At 45.6% G+C, this 20,201-nt stretch overlaps 1 protein-coding gene across 1 annotated transcript in view; it reads right to left on the bottom strand.

Moving 5' to 3' along the window:
• Positions 1–334: 334 nt before the first annotated feature.
• The window catches only part of LOC147717834 (polypeptide N-acetylgalactosaminyltransferase 6-like), a 470,804-nt gene continuing 450,937 nt past the window's right edge, over positions 335–20,201 (bottom strand). The window contains exon 11 of the mRNA XM_086919886.1: positions 335–1,023. Within this exon, the coding sequence (XP_086776012.1) occupies positions 886–1,023 (138 nt within the window). The 3' untranslated portion in view covers positions 335–885. The remainder of the gene's footprint in view (positions 1,024–20,201) is intronic.

Consider the following 20,201-nt stretch of genomic DNA (forward strand, 5'->3'; position numbering starts at 1 on the left):
AACAACAATGAAAGACTCTAATAGGTCCGAACATCTACAATTATTATCATTATCAAAACCCATGTAACAGTAGATCTTTATTGCTTTCATAATACTGCTAAACACATTGAAGAAATAGAGAGAAATGGGCAGTAGCTTCACCAACGCAACACTTAAATTTCCCATGCTATGCTTCTGGTACAATGCGTTAATTCGGCATGTATGATGGGTGTGACCTAATTATGGTGTAATTATGAGCAACAGAGTTTAGTACACTACATGGATGTCTGTTCACATCAGCTACAGTCTCACTTAGCGCAAATATGTTAACATTGTCATGTTATGTAGGGGTTTTGTTGAGCTCAGTTGATGTGAATCAGTGGGTGCTAAAGGTTCCAATGACTAAACTGGTGTTAATGATTCCAAAACTGAAACTGCTCTCAGTAGGTCTATTGTTACACGCATTGTCCCTTGATCTAAGAGTCCCACTGGCATCAATGGTTATGTTGAACAAAGCAATGATATTTGTCTCCAAGGGTTTCATGAGGGTACACAACCGATGCCAATGGTTTCAAGTTACTAAGTGGTATCACTGGGTACGAAGGCCCAGCATGTGTAAGTGGTTCTTAAGGACCAACTGCAGTCATACACACATTGTCGCTGGTCCAAAATGTTGTAAAGGAAGTTTCCAAGTTCAAACTGAATTCAATGGTTCTGGGGCCCGGTTGGTGTCATTGGCGCGGACAGCCTAGTCAGGGTCCACTATGGTCATGTGTACTAGAAGTTCAATTTGTGTCAAGTGTTCCTCGGCTCAGATGGCATGAATGTCTGCAAGGGCCCAGTTGGTTTTCAAACTGACGGAAAAAGCTAATTGCTGAGTATTTCATAGAATATAATGGAATGTCTTTATTGAGACGAGTACTTTATCTCATTAATGAAGATCCATATCTGGCTAACGTCATTCCAGTTGCAAGGTGCAAGTGATAGACGGGCTCCTCGGCCTTTTAGGCACCATCCTAAGAAGTGGCTCTGGATCAATCCATCCTGTATTAAGAAAAAAGGAAAGTATTGGAAGGGGCCAAATAAATTAGATATAATAAGCCATAAGAAAGCAAAGTGTGGGAAGCTGTCTTGCATACAGTGTTGGCTTATTCACTTCTACATTTCGCTGATAAATACCACTGAACTACTTTACACTGTTTCAATTAAAAAGATGTGAGTTTGGTTTCCACCAATGCACAGGGGCCCAGATTTACTAACGACTTTTTATTTGTATTATTTTATTTTATGGAATTTTATATAGGTCGAGCTTGACCTGAAGCTATCAGGTATCAGAGCGCTTTACACGAGCACCAGTTGTGTTACAAGAGGACACATTACGTTTTTTGTTAGGCACGGGGACATTAAGTCTTTGCCGAGACTCGAACCTGATTCCCCAGATTTGAGGTGGACCGCCTTAAGTTAGATTTACCTTGTGTGGCTCTGGGTGGCACAGTAAATCTGAAGTTATGCGAGGCCGCTCAAGTCGCTGCCTTGCATTACTCTGCTCTGGGAAGTCATTCTATGGATGGAGCCTGGGTGTTCCCAAGCACCCACGCACGGTTTTTGGCGCATTCCCTGATCTACTAACACTAGTAAATCTGGGACTGCATCGAAATGCTATGCCGTCCCAGGTCAGGCGTAACAAAGAGAAGAACAATAGTTACTTACCTGTAATCTGTGGTTCTCCAGTATTGGTGTCTTTCATAGATTCACATTCCTGAATCATTCCCCGTCGTCGAAGTGGAAGTCCCACAGTACATAAAAAACAATAATATGCAAATAACTACCAAAAAACCTTAGAAATAAACAACCAGGAAGTAAAGTAGCCCTAAGCTACATGAGTAAAAACTTCCACACTCATGACTATCATAGTCATTTTGTATAGTCCAAACTGCAGCAAATCAGACGACAACACCCACTAGAATGTTCTCCCCAGAAGCTCAGGCTCTTAGATTTGCTCGCAAAGGACCAACATCATAGCCAAAGGAGCCTCTGAGGGGAGGTGGGTGGGTGCATGTGAATCTATGAAAGACACCAATTCTGGAGAAACCACAGATAACCAGTAACTATTGTTCTTCTCCAGTATTGGGGTGTATTTCATAGATTCACATGCCTGAATCAGAGTAGATAGCAGTACAAACCATCATGCTCATTAGACGCTTGTTGCATCACAGTATCAATGTACATACGCATATCAATGCATCATGAACCAAATCTTAAACTTATACAAATACAGTAGTGTTTACATATGCATACTGGGTAGGATATAAAAAACAATATATAAATAAGCGTCTAAAAAGAGCATAGTGGAGGAGGGAGAACAGAGGCTCACCTTATTGAAAAAGATTGCGGAGAACTGCTCGTCCCACTGACGTATCTGCATCACTTGCAGTGTCCAAACAGAAGTGTTTGGCAAAAGTGTGTCTGCTGGAGTAGGTTTCCACTCTGCAGATTTGATGAAGAGGCACACCAGCAAAGAGAGCGGTGAAATAGGAGATCGCTCTCGTAGAATGTGCTCTCGTGTGGTGCGTAGAAGCCTTCCCGCCTGTTGATGACACAGACTAATCGTCGAGGACATCCAACGATCTATGGTCTGTTTGGATACAGAGTAACCCTGATGTAGCCTCCGATACACTACGAAAAGTTGATCCGATTTTCAAATTGTAGCAGTTCGTTGCAGATAGAACTTTAGTCATCTCCTGATGTCCAGGGAGTGCAAAGCTTTCTCTGCGGTTGTCTGAGGATTTGGAATTTTATTTCTTCAGAATTACCGGTTCATTAAGGTCAAAATCTGAAGGAACCTTAGGCATGAAGCTGGGATTGGCGTGAAGCACCACTGAATTAGATGTGAATTGCAGAAAAAGTGACTTAATCGTGAATGCTTGAATGTCGCTGACCCTTCTTGCTGATGTCAGCGCCAACAGCAGAGATACCTTCCAAGAAAGGAACTTAAGGTCCACTTTGTGAATAGGTTCAAAGGGGTATCGCATGAGTTGAGTGAGCACCACATTCAAATGCCAAGATGGAGGTGGGCGCTGAATAGGGGGAAACATATGAAACAGCCCTTTAAAAATTGTTGAATAACTCTAGTAGAGTAGAGGGGGTTAGAACCATCTTGACGGAATCTGGAGATAGCTGCCAAAAACACTTTTAACGTGGAATGAGATAATCCAGACTTTTCCAACTGAAGAAAGAACGGTAAAATCTGTTCTGGCTTGGCCTGAATGGGATGTAAATTGACAGATTGTCGCCAAGTGCAGAACCGTTTCCATTTGATCTTATATGTCTTGATTGTGGTAGGTGCTCGAGCATTGGCTAAAACTTCTTTACACTCTCCGGGAATATCTAAGTGTGCAAATTCAAGGTGTTGAGGAGCCATGCTGCTAATTTCAAGGATGCTTGGTCCGGGTGACAGATCTGACCCTTTTGAATGGACAGAAGGTTTGGTATTGGTGGAAACTGAATGGGATCGCACTCCGATAGGAGGAGAAGCTCAGTGAACCAGTATTGGCGAGGCCATCTGGGGGCAATGAGAATGAGGCGACAAGGCTGCTTCTTCATCTTGGGTATCAGTGGAATCGGAGGAAAGGCATAGACATATATTTGTGACCATTTCATGGAAAGCGGATCCTCAAATGAGTCCCTGTGGGGAAGCCAGGTTGCGAAGTATGGGCATTTGCGGTTCTGGTTGGTCGCAAATAGGTCCAGCTCGGGACTGCCCCATTCCCGGAAGACTCGATCCAATGTTGGTTGTTGCAATTCCTACTCGTGGTTGGACATCTGAGATCTGCTGAGAGAATCCACTAGGACATTGGAAATCCCTGGAACATGGACCGCTGATAGAGTGATCCCGTGACCTAGTGCCCAGTCCCAGATCTCCTGGGCTTGCTGAGAGAGAAGGGCCGATCTTGTACTGCCCTGTTTGTTTAGGTAGTGCATACTTGTCCTGTTGTCCATCCGAATTAACACAGACATCCCTAGTGTGATGGGTCGAAAAGACTTTAGGGCCAAGAAAATGGCTCTCAGCTCCAGGAGGTTGATGTGCCATGTCCTTTGTTGCACATTCTGCTTTCCGTTGACTGTCATTCCCTGAAGGTGTGCCCCCCATCCTTCGAGGGAAGCGTCTGTTGTTATTCTGAAACTTGGGACTTCCGATAGGAATATACATCCCTCTCGTAAGCTCTCTAGCCGAGTCCCACCACAGTAGTGCTTTTTTCATTCGAGGCGTTATGAGAATGATGCAGTCGAACGAACCTGACACCTGCAACCATTGGAGGTTGAGTTCTTCTTACAAAGGCCTCATTCTGAGTCGGCAATTTGGTATCAACGGGATGCAGGATGAAATCATCCCCAGGAAATATTTGAATAGTCGAACTGAAACGCACTCTTTTTCTTGCAACAGGTGAGCTAATTTTCGGATCTTGTGCTGCCTCTCTCTTGAGACGAAAGCCTGCATGAGTTGGGTGTCCAGTGTGGCTCCCAAGAAGGTCTTCCTTTGTAACGGAAGAAGATGAGATTTTTCAAAGTTGAGGGAAAGACCGAGCGATTGGAACAGTGACAGACATCTTTGGACATGTGCTTTTGTCTCTGATAAGGAATTCGTCTTGATAAGGCAGTCGTCCAAGTAAGGGAAGATTTGAACACCTTCCAGGCGAAGGTGTGTGGCCACCGGAGCGAGCACCTTTGTGAACACACGGGTGCTGACCGTAGTCCAAAGGGAAGGACTTTGAACTGAAAATCCCTGCCAGCCACTCTGAACCGTAAGAACTTTCTGTGCCTGGGGAGAATCGGCACATGAAAATAAGCATCTTGAAGGTCGAGGGTGGCCATGTGATCCCCTACTGAAAGAAGCTGTAGGATTTCTTGAAGCGTTAACATCTGGAAGGACAATTTTTTCATGTATTTGTTGAGGGCGCGCAGGTCAAGGATGGGGCGCCATGAGGAAGAATCTTGAGTAGAATCCTGCTCCTCTTTGCAATTGAGGAACTTTTTCGATGGCTCCTTTCCATACCATTAAATTTATCTGGGAGAACAGCTCCTTGAAATGAGCAGGAGGTGTGCCTTTGGGAGTAGAATTTGGAGGGGTTTTGATGAATTCCGAAGTGTAGGCTCTGGCTACTATATCTAGGACCCACTTGTCTGTAATAATCTTGGACCAGTTTGAGTAGAAAAGGGATATTTTTCCTCCAACCTTTGATTGGGGAACCGGCGGAGATGGCGGCAGGCGGCATATCTCATTGTTTCTTGGAGTAATCCCGCCCACGATAGGATGACCTACTCTTTGATTGCGAGAAGTTGCGAGAAGTTGTTACCTCGCTGTCCGTACGTTTGTTGTTTGTATGGTTGATATCTCTGGTTACTTTGAGAAGATTGGTACGATCTTTGTTGATTGTAGCCCCCTCTATTGGAGAAGGACCCACGTCCTTTGGAACCACGAAAGGACGACTTCCGAAACTGAAGGCTACCCAGAGATCCTGCCGTTTCTGTGTCCTTCTGTATTGCCTGCAGGGCCTCGTCGACATGCTGGCCAAAAAGAAATTCCCCATCATACGGCATGTCGATGATTTTTGATTGGACCTCTTGGCGAAGGATGTTGACTTCAGCAAACCCTGCCTTCTTAGTACTGCTCCTCCCGCCAACTGCCTGAAACCTGTGGATCCAAAGAACAAAACAAATGCCAGTACTGGATGTCACTTTAACTTATTACTTATTAAAACCGACCTTTCGGTCCGTCTGTTAACTCACGTCACTAGTTTATTAATTAATTTTCTCACTAGTGGAGCATTGCTTTTATCAACAATTCAATGATTTGTTTACATATGTACAAATATGATACATTTAATACAAAACATAACAAATTAAATACACGCTACAATTTGCAAATTTACAACACATCCAACTCACGCACTCATACATCCTTACATACAAAATATACACTTAGAACCTAATGTCAATGGTGAATTCTCTACACATGTAAATGGTGTAGTTTCCACAATTTTGTATAATCTCAAAAACACTTTAGATATTGTACTCATTCCTCCAAATGACACCACCTATCAGTGCCTAAGTCGTACCTTAATCACGTGAAATTCACTCTTACTCCAGGTAATTAGATGTAATGAGGCACTCTAGATGAAAGAGACATAAACAGTGTCTTAACACACAACATCGTTTCAATCGTGGAGCTGGGTAAAAGGGCCGCAATCGCGGGGCACTCACCTAGATTGATGGTGCAGCGGCATAATCTGGGGATGGAGACAAGGAAAGCGTGTGAGCAATAACGCTGTGCTAATAGTGTGTCGATGCTCGGGGGTGGAGGGGAAGGTGGAGTTCACCACTTTAGCTATGCTTACCGCGTGGGGTTGAGTCCACGAAATCCAGTCTGAATAAAGGATCGGGTGCTTTTCGATTCACCTCCTGGAAAAAAAACGGAAAGTCTGCTAAGTTGAAACACGCAGTATTCCCTGACGGTGCTATATTTTGTTCGACTGCGCCGTTGTGTTGTTCTTTGGATAGAATTGGCTTAGCCTTGCTGGGTAAGAGCCACGACCCTGTGTCGTTTTCTAGAAACCTGTGGTTGCCACATCTACTGCTGCGTCGATCATTTCTTCAGAAGTGCACTCCCCTTTGTGCAAGATCTTCCTAGCTTCAGATCTTTCAGGCTCTGGTAACAGTTCAATATATGGTGAGATGTTCAACCACATCTGCCTGTCGTATCTCCCTAATATTGCTGGGGAGTTTGCTGCACGAACCGTAGTTGCCGCCATAGTGGAGACCTTCTCAATCCAGACGTCTGCCATCCCTGTCTGGTGGCGCAGTTACCGGTGAAGAGGGGTTCCTGGCCTGTCTCTGAGCCGCTTGGGTGACGACTGAATCAGTTTTAGAGTGTCCTATAAGGCATGCAGGTGAGGTATTAGGCGCCTTATACTTTTTGTCCAAGCGAGGCAAGACTGCAGGAAGAGAATTAGACGTTGACATGATCTTCAGCCTCTCTTTTCAGATGAAGTCTATAATGGGAATTGTTCTCACTTGTTTTTGCAGCTGATCTTTAAAATCGTAAAGGAAACAGCCATCCTTTTTCGTTTCCACAGGAATTAGAAACCTCCTTGTAGCTCGTTCCATTATGAGAGGGAAACCACCAATATCTACAGGCGGAGAGTCCGCAGCAGGTGGAGCAGATGGTGATGGAGTTTGTATTTGATAGTCATCCCACTCTGATAAGTCAGACTTGCCATCATTTTCTCCTTCTTCATTCTCCTCATCAGTGTTGATAGCCTCCCTGGAATGGAGAGAGTGTACCGGAGAAGGTGGACCTGCAGATCTTACTGCGGATACTGGTGCTGAAGAAGGTTATCTTGGGGATTTGTATGCAGAGGCGTCCAAGGAAGCGACTCAGCCGATTCAGATGGAGGAAACCAGCGATAGTAGTCGTCCAACATATATTGCAAGTTGTTGAGGAGGGCTAATGGCATCTGTGCTGTAGGCAACTCAGCAGGGGCCTGATGTTCAAGGAACTGCTTCTCCTCCTGACCTTCATCCTGATATTTGATGAGCAGCTAAGATGGACTCCTAGCAGTGCGGAACCTGTCATCCACATCTGACTGCTCCTAGTCATCCTCAGAGTCCGGTAACTGGTCAGGTAGCTTCAGCGGGGAGAAAGTCGCTAGTGAAGATCCCCGTCCTTGTAACAAAGACGCTTCCGTAGACGGCTGGGCAAAGGAGATCGTAGACGGTGTGACAGACCAAACTTGTAATTCCTTACAAGACGATAGAAGAGGCGTCGATGGTTGTTCCGTTGACGGTGCCGCCGATGAAGATGATGTGAAGATAGTGACCGCCGACGAGACAGTCAACTTTGTCGACGGGACAATCGTCGTTGATGATGTTTTCGACGACGAGGCAATCTTCGTCGACAATGCTTTTGACGACGAGGCACTCATCGTCGACGATATACCTGTCGACAATGAGGTCGGACAGCTTTCCGTCGTCGACCGTGAGGTTGTCGACGGAAAGCTGATCTTCGTCGACGAGGAGCCATTTTCTGAGGTAAAACTTTTTCAGGAAGTCTTTTTGAAGCCAGAGACTTTCAAGACTTTCTCGGGGGCGTAACGAGTCTAGATTCTGAAGGTGGAGAAGCCTTTTTTGAGGAAGAAGATGAAGGCAAGCTAGAACCCTTAGTGGATTTTGCTTTTCTCGACACCTTAGCCCCAGGAGAAGATACATCTTGCTCAGCCATACTCTTCCCACAGGATACAGATGACCCCGAGGCCACACTTCCTACCTCAGATAAGGGGTTGTCCTGATCCTTGATCTTCTGCAGCCACAGAAGAAGGCGACCTTCCCTGTCTCTGAGGGTCTTCTGAAGGAAAGTCCTGCAGATCTTACAATCCCTCACCTCATGATCCGGGTACAGGCAGTAGATAAACCTCTTGTGGGGATCTTCTGAAAAAAGCTGGAGCTTCCCACAAGATTCACAAGGCTTGAAAAGTGATTTTTTTTAGAAGATTACATTCTAAAGGTAGGTGAAAACCAGCCAAAAGAGTGAAGTACTGAGCAGAGCTCAGGGAGTTTCCCTTCACACGACGTGCGGTAGAAGATCTGAGAGCTGAGCCTCTGGGGAGAACGTTCTAGTGGGTGCTGTCGCCTGACTGGCAGCAGTTTGGACTATACAAAATGACTGTGATAGTCATGAGTGTGGAAGTTTTTACTCTTGTAGCTTAGAGCTACTTTACTTCCTGGTTGTTTATTTCTAAGATTTTTTGGTAATTATTTGCATATTATTGCGTTTTATGTACCGTGGGACTCCCACTCTGACGACGGGGAATGATTCAGGCATGTGAATCTATGAAAGACACCCCAATACTTGAGAAATATGTTTATTGGTCCTTGTTTTTTCCTTCTTTCTATAAGTACTACATTCTGCAACAAACGCAGAAAAAGGAAAAATCGTCAGAGGATTGCTTTTTGTGCAGGAAAATGTCCCTTCCAGCACAAAAACAATTCGGGCTGTAAAGCAGACACCCTTGCACCATGGCACGTGGGTACCTGCATTGGCGCTAACCTGCACTGAGGCTGCAAAGACAGGGAGAGCGTAGTAATGCTCTGTATCATTAGTACTCACAAACTTTCTATTGGGGGCCAAATTTACAGTGTGGTTTGTGGCCGAGGTCCGCACCAGTGGGGCGGAGGCAGTGAGGGAGGGGACGGGTCTAGAGCAACAACAAAAAACTGTGACGATGAGGTTGAACACAGGCCCCTGCAGCGGACGCCTTTGTCCACTGAGCCACCTCCCCACACAAAAAAGAAGCAAGCATCAACTCCCCTGCACAGCAGTAAGGAGCCAACGCATCCACTCCCCTGAGTGTAAAGGAACCGACGCATTTACAATCTAAAGTGAACTAAGCTATTTCTACCATTTTAAAGACATATTTGGATCACAGTAGTGTGGATTGTTGTTGTTTGATCTTGTGTTAAGTCTAGTAAAGATTACTTATTTTTCTAAACCTGTGTGGTGTCCATTTGTAGTGTTTTCAATGTATTATTTATTTATTTATTTATTAATGCCATTTGTAGAGCGCGTACAATTACCCTTGGGCGTCTCGGCGCTGAAATTGCATTGATGTCTCACCCTGATCAGGAAGTGCAGAGATGTGAGTTACTGATTGAATAACCATGTTTTCAGTTTTTTTCTGAACTGAAGAAGTGTGGGGCTAGTTTTTATATGGTTAGGTAGGGTGTTCCAAAGTCTAGGTGCCGCGATTGAGAAGCGGCGATCGCCCCAGGAAGCTGTTCGGCTGCGTTGAACCACTAGTTGGTTAAGAGAGGTGGATCTGAGCGTTCTCGAGGGTTATAAGGAATCAGTTGCTTTTTAAGGAATCGAGGTCCTTGATCCTGTAATGATTTGTAGACTGTGCACAGAGATTTAAATTTGACCCTGTTGTGGATGGACAGCCAATGGTAGTTTTTGAGCGTGTCCGAGATGGGTGCAAATCTAGGTTTTTTTGACAGTACGCGGGCGGCAGCATTCTGCACGGTCTGTAATTTTTTGGTAACTCTGTTCCGAGCATTGAGCAGCAGACCGTTGCAGTAATCTAGTGAAGAAAGCACTAGAGAGGTGACTAATGTTTTTGCTGCTGAGTCTGGTAGGTAAGGTGTAATTTTTCTTACCATTCTTAGCTTGAAATGGGCGTTAGCTGCCACCTTGTTTGCATGGGCCATGAAGTTAAGCTGGTCGTCGAAAGTAACACCTAGGTTTCTGACTTTGACCGTGGGGCGGGGAGGTGTGCCCAGGGCCGATGGCCACCAGGTTGCCGACCAGACTGGGGAGAGATTACCAAAGATAACCACCTCCGTTTTATCGGAGTTAAGCTTCAGGCAATTCCTTGCCATCCACTCGCCGATAGCAATCATCCCACCTTGGAATCTCTCTGCCACCCTCTGTCCATCGCCCTTTATAGCCAGCACCAACTGAGTGTCGTCGGCGTATGAGGTTAGGCTCATCCCGTGGGCTTTGATGACACTAGCGAGGTCCGACACGTATATACGTATATATTAAATAGTGTCGGACTTAGGGATGAGCCTTGGGGTACCCCACACGGTAACGACAGGTCAGCCGACTGGAAGGGACCCAGTGTAACCGCCTGGGTTCTGTTGGCCAAGAAGGAGGCAAGTAAGTCCCTGGCAGTGAGCTGAATGCCCATCCTCTCGACTGTATGTGTTCACAAATGCTTTACACACTGCCTTTGAGATAAGCCTGTCTGCTTGTGCCAAGCTACCAAGGGGGTGAACAAGGGTTATTTTAGGAGTGTAGCCTCTTACCCTGACTAGAAGCAAGGGTCCCTATTTGGTCAAAGGTACCTACCTCTGCCAACTAGAGACCCCCAATTCTAACAGTAACCAAGTAGTCCAACAAATGCAAGTTGTGTAGCCCACTGCTGATCCACCAATGTAGAAAACTGGCTATATATATACTACACCAAAATGAGGTATAGTGTGTATAGAGACCAAGTGACCCTAGAGGCAGGCAGAGATTAAAGTTAGATAGAACCTTACTCTCTACTTGTGGTAGAGTGGTCGAGCAATAAGGTAGTATCAGAGGACAGTGTTAAGCATCTTATGTACACGCTCAGTCAGCAAATTATTTCACACACTCAAGAACTTAACTCTAGGCCAATTGTTTTTGTATAAAAAATATACTGTTGTCCCGGGCCACTAAGCAACCTGGATGGGGTGTGGGCTATCAAGGAAGAGATCACATGGGCTGCGTGAAGAGAAGTCAGCTGAGGTGTACGTGGCGATCGGTGCCAAAGGCAGTGCTGTAATCATTGGGGGGATGGAAGCTGAATTCCAAAGTATACAGGAAGTGCAGGCATCAGTCCTAGGCCGCCACGTACGTGTGCTGTATTGTTCAATAGAAGTGCACAATACCGACAACCCATCCGGGTTGCTCATTGGCCCGGACTCCAACCACTCACTCGCTCCCATCTACAGGTAGCACCTGTTAATCGGCAACCCAGTCCTGATGATGATCCTGACTCAATAAAATAAAAATGCTGTTGACCAACTTTAATCGCAATTCGCGTCGCACCTGTCTCTATGGTTCACCAAAATATTTTGAATAATACTATTCAAATACCTCAAAACTTTTAAAGCTGAACCATAACTCTGTATATATTCTTCTTCACAATTGTCACTCTGCGCCTTTCGCTGTTCTTAACCACGTGTCACTTGCGCTGTCACTTTTCATGTCACAAGCACAACGTACACCTATTGTTTTTGGGTGGCCTTCGGAATTTATGCCCACAGTGCTGATATAACCTTATTGTGTAAATTGCTCTACCCAAATATATGATGCCATGAGCACTTCCAAAGCCAAATAACATGGTCTCCCTTCTTCCTTCGTGTAATCCTTTGTACATACATATAGAATTGTCTTTTTCTTCAATAATACCAGTTGAGACATTGTTGGTAATTTTCACATATGTCTCCAGATCGCAACCTGGTTTATGGGTGTATGCTCCTGTTGCTTTCGGATACCTAGATTCAGCACTGGGACATTTGCGGTAAACAGGTAAGTAATTACGTTTTGGTTATTCGCATGATTCTTAAAGAACATCTTTAGATTTCAAAACTCCACACTTAGTCGTTTTTTGGAACAAAAACAGTACATTGACATCAATAGGCTTTTTCAGTAAATTACAGGTAAGTTACTTTTACCCACATGCATCATTGTTTCATTTTGCACTTCCTAATTTGCGATTTTTAGGGAATCGCAAATTAGGAAATGCGAAATGGGATGCATGTACATTTTTGCAAAGTATTTGAGAATCGGTAAAATTCGCAATTTTTACCGATTCTCAAATATTATGCGAATTCCAAAGTGCGAATTCGCACTTCCCATTGTTTCCTATGGGCCAAAAGGCCCATAGGGATCAATGGGAAGGCTTTAACAAATTGCGATTTTCATTTTGAAAATCGCAATTTGTTAATGCATTTCATGGGTGCAGGGGGGTGTCCAAAGGACCCCCCCTGCACCCCTGAAATGTATTTTTCGCATCATGTTACACACACACATGTCCTAAGGACATGTGTGTCCGTAACATGACTGCTCAAAAAAAGCATTTTTAAGCATTTATACACCTTTTTCCAAATAAAATATTCATGCATTGCTTTTAAGAAATCGCATATTTGCGATTTCTTAAAAGCAAATGCAATTTTAGAAATCGCAAAAATGATGCAAATTCTAAAATTGAATGATGCATTCCAAAAAGCTATTTTGGAATCGCAAACGGACGATTTTAAGGAATCGCACCGTTTGCGATTCCAAAATACTTTGATGCACGTGGGGGATGGTACGTTACTTTTCTTACTCAGTGCTGCATTCCTGGATTCAGCACTGGGCCGTTTCCTGTAGACAGGTAAGTAAATACGTTTTGGTTATTTGTGCGATTTTTGAAGAATATTTTTAGATTTCCAAACTCAACACAAACTTTGCGGAAGAAAATTGTCAATGTTATCCTATTGAGGAAAAACAGGTTATCGCTTCACAGGTAAGTAAACAACTGTGGGAGTTAAGGTTCTGGGGTTAGACTCAGGGGTCTCCCAGGGTCAGTGGTGCACTGTTGTTGCACCCTCAGTGGCACTAGGGTGGCCGGGTGCAGAGTGTTGAGGCCCAATGTTATCCAATGAGGGATAGGGGGCCTCCAGTTGGTGGCTGCTGGCTAGCAGGCCACTGGTTTATGGGAGAAAAGCTCCTTGGGTTAAAGTCAGGGCAAATGAGGAAACAAAGTAGCACCAAAGGTGCACCCTTAGCGGCAAGGGGGGCCGGGTGCAGAGTGCTGTTTCGACATTGGGCACCCTCTTGTTTTCTATGGAGAACCTCCGGTTTGCAAAAGCACTGCAGGCAGGAAGACGAAGGACTTCTGGGTGCGACCACCACTTGGAGAGGTAAGTTGGGAAGTTAAGGGTTGGTTAGATACTGTCGGTTTGGGCACACAAGGCCGTGGGGCGTCGGGTGCAGGGGTACCATTTGGGGTCGGATCTTCTTACCAGCTCCTGGTCGCGGTTAGGGGGGCCTTCTGGATTTAGATTTCAGGCATCGGCTGGAGGCTTGAGGCAGGTCAGGGGTTGCCGGATCTCCGGTCAGGGTTTCTGGGGAGACCTCCTTGTGGCATTTTTCCACTCGAGCTCGGCCGGATTCGAAGGGTGCAGAGTGGGCTGGATTCGCGATCTCTGGCTGCTGCCAGAAATCGCAGTTGAACAAATGCAGTGTTCACTGGAGAAGCAGTCTTTGGAAGTAAAGGCAGGCAGGTCCTCCCGGGTTTTCCAGGTTGCTGGCTGCAGTACACATCGGGATTTCCAGGAGCTGGTTCGAGGGGAGAAAGGCCTGTAGGGCTGGGGCCAGGTCAGTGGGCGTCTTCATCTTGTTAGCTAGCTGCACGGCTGTTCAGCCCGTCTTCTTCTTTTCTACTTTTTGTTGCTGGATCTGAGCAAAGCAAGGTTCAGAGTGCCCCCTAAATACTAGATTTAGGGGTGTTACAGGTAGGTAAGGGCAGGGACCAATGGGTCCCTTCCCTGGGGTGGGTACACCCCCTATTGTGCCACCCACCAGTGAAAGGGTGGCAGGAGCCTGTCTCCGGTTGGCTAGGTCCCACCATCCTCAAGATGGTGGGTACTCAGAGTTGTGCTTCACCTCGCCTCCCCCACCTGAGGGGTGGAGTTGGCAGAGGTGGGCACACCTCTTTCCCTTACTTGTTTTTCTGCCGGCTCTCCCACCCAAAGTGGGGGGTACAACCAGTGGATACCAACTGCTGAAAGCAGCAAATGGTCTTGGGAGGTGAAGCTTCCCCTTCGTGAACCCTGCCCATCCTGGGGGAGGAGGCTTGGTACCTCGTCCCAGGATGTGCATTGTTTCAGGCCCCCGAGAGCAGCAGGCTCCCGACCCATGGGTCCAGAAACATGTCTGTTGATGGCAGCCTAAGCAGCCACTCAGTCAGGTCACTAGGATTTGGTCGAGTTTCAGGGGCATCTCTAAGATGCCCTCTGTTGTGCATTTTACATTAAATCCCACACTGGCATCAGTGTGGGCTTAATGTGCTGAGAAGTTTGATACCAAACTTCCCAGTTTTCAGTGTAGCCATTATGGTGTTGTGGAGTTTGTAATTACAAACTCCCAGCACCATATACTCTTAATTGCAGCACTGCACTTACAGTGCCCAGGAATGGACTTGGGCACTGTAGGGGTAATGGCTCATGCACCTGTACCTTCACCACTGGCATAGGGCACCCAGCTAGATGGGTGACTGATGAATGCCAGGGCAGTGGTTTGTGGGCATGGCACACAGGGATGTGGGCCATGTCGACTCTTCACTTTGTTCTGCACCTAGACACGCAGCCTGCAAAGGCAGTGTGTTAGTGTCAGGGTACAGGGCCTCTAAGGTTGGCACAATAAGTGCTGCAGCCCTTAGAGACCTTCTCTGGTCACAATGCCCTGGGTACCTGTGGTACTATTTACCAGGGGCTGACATGTGGCCAGAGATGCCAATTGGGTTCAGGCTTCAATGCAAGTTTAATGAAGGAACATAGGCCATGGGTACCTGATTAGCAGAGCCCAGGGCACACTCAGTCAAAGAACATCAGCAATTCAGCAAAAGGTAGGGGCATACCATCCAAGAAAAAGGGCACTTTATTACAATGTCCTCAACGTTCTTCCCTTGACATCGACATCGAGTGATGTAAGTGTATCTTTGTTGAATGCCATCTGTGTTTTGACACCGTGTTATGCCGCTTCTTCGCTGGTGATCTCATCCGTTCTTATCGACGTTGTTCATGTGACGTCGAACCCTCTTTTGAGGGAGAACAAAGTCAGGCCCAATGCCGTCAATGTCGATGCTGTTACATTAGACATCAATCGGAATGACGTTGAGAGCAATGAAGAATTCCTTTTTCAAAGGATTTGCCTTTAGATCGCCCTCTGTGAGAATCTTCAGGCTATTTTCTAGAAAGTGATTGAGGAGAAAATCCCTACAGTCTTTTCTTCTTCATTACTTCCTCTTTTTGAATTTCCTTCATGAGGCCCCTCAGCCTAATTCCTTTTTCTGATTTTAAGCATGTTTTGACATCTGCAGATGTCACAATCTCTCACAATGTGGTCTTTAGGAAGGCATACCTGTAGGAAAGTGCTCCTTTGAGAAATTGGCAACCCCACTTTTTGCCCTAGTAATGATGCTTTTCAACTGAAAGTGCAATGGGTCCCTGCTAACCAGGCCCCCAGGACCAGTGCTCTTTCCCTTAAAACAAGGTAAATGTCTAATTATAACCCAATTGGCAAGGACTTTAGCACCCCATAAAATCCCTAGTAAATGTAGCCCTGTTACATAGGACATGGGTTCTAAAGAGGGATTCTGCAATTGCGGCTTGTGGTACCCTACTGATTGGGCCATGAAGTCAACTTTACTCCTGAGGGACCTTAGGGTCAAGAAGCCCTCCAGGTACCTCTTGTATGTCCTACACAGCAGGATTTGTGAGAGCTGGTCAGAGGCCCAGTCCCCTTTCTCCACCACTCGGCAAACATGACTACTAGTTAAAAAAGCAAAGAAATTCACTAAAAAACAAAGGTTACAGGGATGTTATAGTTAGGCATTAGCATGTACAAAATCCTTGAAAATTCACTGAAAAAACCAAAGGTTACAGGGACGTTATAGTTAGGAAATAGAATTTAAAAAAACTTAGAGATTCACTGAAAAAAAGGGTACAGGAGAGTTATAGTAAGGCTGATGTTTCATTTGTACAATACCAGAGAAATTCAGCCATTATAGTTAGTGAGCTAACTATAACTCGCACCCCTGCAATGCACTGCTTAGGACCTTACATATTACATCACTCATGGCAAGGTCAGTGACATTACTGATTACATCACAGATGAGAACTCAAATGACATCACTGATGACATTATCCACAGAATCTTTGAGACTCCGACACACACCTCAACAAAATCTTTCATGCACCCACTCCACCTTCCGCACTACCATTCTCAAAACCATTTTCACACCCATACCAGTACACACCCACTCACTGACCCATAAACCAACTTACTCACTAATACAGCCACTGATATATCCACTCATACACCCATAAAGCCATTCACACACTGTCAGTCACCCATAGAGCTACTCACACACCTACTCACTTACCCATAGAGTCAATCATACAGCCACTAACTCACCTATACAGTTATACACATACCCACTCCCTTATCCATACAGACTCTAACACGTACTTACTCACCCATACAGTCACTGACACAAGCACACACTCAGTCATACAGCAACTCTCACAATCACTCACTCACACATACAGTCACTCATATACTTCAAAAATCACCTATACTGCCTTTCACATATGCAGTTACTCACCCGTATACCACTGACACATCCATTCACTCACTCACCCACATACCCATACACAAACTCAGTCAGCCATACAGCCCCTCACAGACACACTCACTAACCCATACAGCCACTGACTCACCCACTCACCCATCCATGTAGGCTGTCACACACCCACTGACACAGACACTCATACACCCATACAGGTACACAGACAACCAATCAATAATCCATACAGCCACTCATGTACCCACTCACCAACCCATACAGCCACTTAGACACCAACTGACAGACTGATATAGACATTGACACAACCTAGTCACTCACTCATACATTCACTAAGACACCTAATCACTCACTTATGCAGTCAGTCACACACTCACTGAATCAAAATACACCTTGGTGTATTTATATTTAGCACTTGTAAACTTTATTTTCCCCCAAAACTGTGTTTATTGTTTTTTCAGGTAAGTATTCAGTTTACAGTTTACGAAATACAAGCAACTTATTGTACAATAGTATGTCTCCGTACTTCCCCTGAATACTAGGCCTGAGTGGTAAATTCCGTTCTGCTTGCAGAATTTGTGGAATTTGGGTAATTCCGTGTTCCGCGGGGAACGCGGAATTGCCAAAAATTCCACAATCCGCGGGTTCGCAGAATTTTTGACTTGTTTTTGCTTTCAAAATGCGTGTTCGGGAGGTATTTCTCCCCGAGCACGCAAACAACTTTTGCGTACAGGAAAAAAGCATTGCGAACCGGTGGAACAAGCAATTCCACTTGTTTGCGGAAATTTTGCGTGCTCGCAGAGATTTTTTACCATTTCACAGAGTTTTGCGTAGCTCGACTACACAAATTCCGCCCACCCCTACTGAATACACCATTTTACATCCCCTCGCTCCCCCCAAACCCTTATCAACATAACTGCGGTACATGAATCCTTAAGTGTCCCGTGGAGGTCTCTGAGATGTAACCTAGATAGGGAGCAATGTTGCTGTCCCCCTTTCTTTTGAGTCTTTCCTTAAATCAGTTTGAGTTAGAATTGAAACAGGTGCTGTGCTCTAGTGTGCGTGGGGCTTGCGAAAAGTGGCAAACCTGCGGAGAGGTGGCTCACGAGGGGGCCCCATATATATTCAAACTTTTTGTAGGTGTCTGAGGCGATATCTGCCATTCATCCATTGTGACCGCTCACCATAATCTGGCATGCCATTGCGTAAGCGAGTGTGTGGATGGGCACTTCCATGCGGCAGCCACCGCCATTGCCCCTAGACATAGCCACATCACTACTTTGTCGCTGCTCCTCTGGTAGTGAAGATTGTCGTTGCGCTATCCCAACAGAATCATCTTGGGGTAATTTGGTATTGGGTATCCAAATATAGTTTTCATCTGGGCGAGAATCTCAGTCCAGAAGGGGCGGATGTTCGGACAGCACGACCAGATATGTTTAAAGTCCCCTGACAGGCCTCAGCCTCTCCAGCATAGATCTTTCATATATCTTTCTCCAGCCATCAGGCTGGGGAAAGATATCCTTGAGCTTAGTGGGGTATACGTACCAATCGTACATTAGCTTATAATATGCTTCCCTCAGTCCCATGGAGTGATTACACCTCGGGATGTCTTGCCATAACAATGACCAATCAAGATCGGAAATGGGTTCCCGCAGTGTACGTTCCCAATGCGGTACATGTTGTGGGCTTACCAGTGTTTGGGCAGACAGCAACTGTGCGTATAGAAAGGAGATGCAGCACTTGGCACCACTGCCCCTCTTGGCAAATTGCTCCAAGGGAATCAGATCTCCTCAAGTTTGAAGTCGCATTTGCAACATTCAAACGTTTTAATAACCCCATATTGAAACATGCCTGAGATCATCAAGCAGTCGCCCTGTCGCCACGCCTCGTATAGACCCAATCGTTGAGGTGAATGGGTGTAAATGGGGAGAAAAAAGTGGTCCAACCCTTCTGCCTTTTGATATCATCACAGACTCGCAATGTGGTCCTTGTGGGGGTGCTCAAGTATACATTTGCCGGACGTTTAATTTTGGGTTTTCAGATTAAGTCCCAAATGTATTTTCCTGCCACCTCTCTGTCCAATTGTAGCCAATGTTTATCAGAATCCCTCACAGACCACTCCGGTATCACCCGGAGTTGAGCCGCTTTGTAGTAAAGGAGGAAGTCTGGCAATGCCAGGCCCCCCGCCGACTTGGAAGTGAAAAGAACCTTGTAAGGGAGTCAAGCTCTTTGTCCCTGCCATATAAACTGTGTCACCATGGAGTGGAGGACAGTGTGACAGGCAGACCCTAAAACAAATAATGAAGCTTAGGTAATACTGTCATTTTCACTTCCTGTATGCACCCTATCCAGGTCAGGTATATTGGTGCACATCTTTTCAAGTCCACTTTCAGTTGTTGTATCAGCAGGGGTAGTTGGCTTTATATAGTCCCTCAAGGTGTGGGGTTATTTTAATCCCAGGTAGGTTATGTCTTTCTTGGCCCATTGGTAGGGATTTGCTGCGGCCAGGGATTCCTTGTCAGCCTGGGATAAATATAAGATGAATATGGAAGATTTTGTTAGATTTATTCGAAAACCCACCACCCTTTCGAAAATCTTCAGTTCTTCCATTAGATGGGGCAGCAATATTTGGGGTGAAGTCAGAGCGAGCAGGACGTCATCTGCAAATAGAGATATTTTATGGTCTGTGGCGCCAAAGTGAACCCCCTTTATCTCCTGTGTGAAGCGTATTTTAGTGCCCAGTGGTTCAATACTCAATGCAAATAGAAGAGGTGACAGCGGGCACCCAGATCTGGTTCCCCGCCCTAGAGAAAAGAGACTTGAGCTCACCCCATTGACCAATACCCTTGCCGTTGGGGCTACGCAGTTTGCTTTAACTATTTTTATGAATTGGTCTCCAAAACCAAACCTCCGGACTGTGAATAGAAAGCACAGTCCACCCAGTCAAAAGCCTTTTCAGCATCTAAACCTACTAAGATCACTGGGACCCCTTTTTTGTCGTTTTCTCTATTAAGTGTATGACCCGTCAGATGCTGTGTGTTTGCCGACATTCGATAAAACCCAGATTGGTCAGGGTGAATTAGTTTGGGGAGTATGGTGTCTAAATGTGTAGCCAGAATTTTGTAATCGAGTTTGGCATCAAGATTTAAAAAGGCAATGGGTCTGTATGAGCCGCACTGATTGGGGCTTTTGCCTTGTTTGGGTAATACTGAGATTATTACTTCATTCATCGTGGGCCTCATCACTCTTGTGGCGTTCATATGGTTGACATAAAGTGGTTGCCTGCGG

This window comes from Lissotriton vulgaris, chromosome 5 (assembly GCF_964263255.1).
Source record: "Lissotriton vulgaris chromosome 5, aLisVul1.2, whole genome shotgun sequence".
NCBI classification, from domain to species: domain Eukaryota; kingdom Metazoa; phylum Chordata; class Amphibia; order Caudata; family Salamandridae; genus Lissotriton; species Lissotriton vulgaris.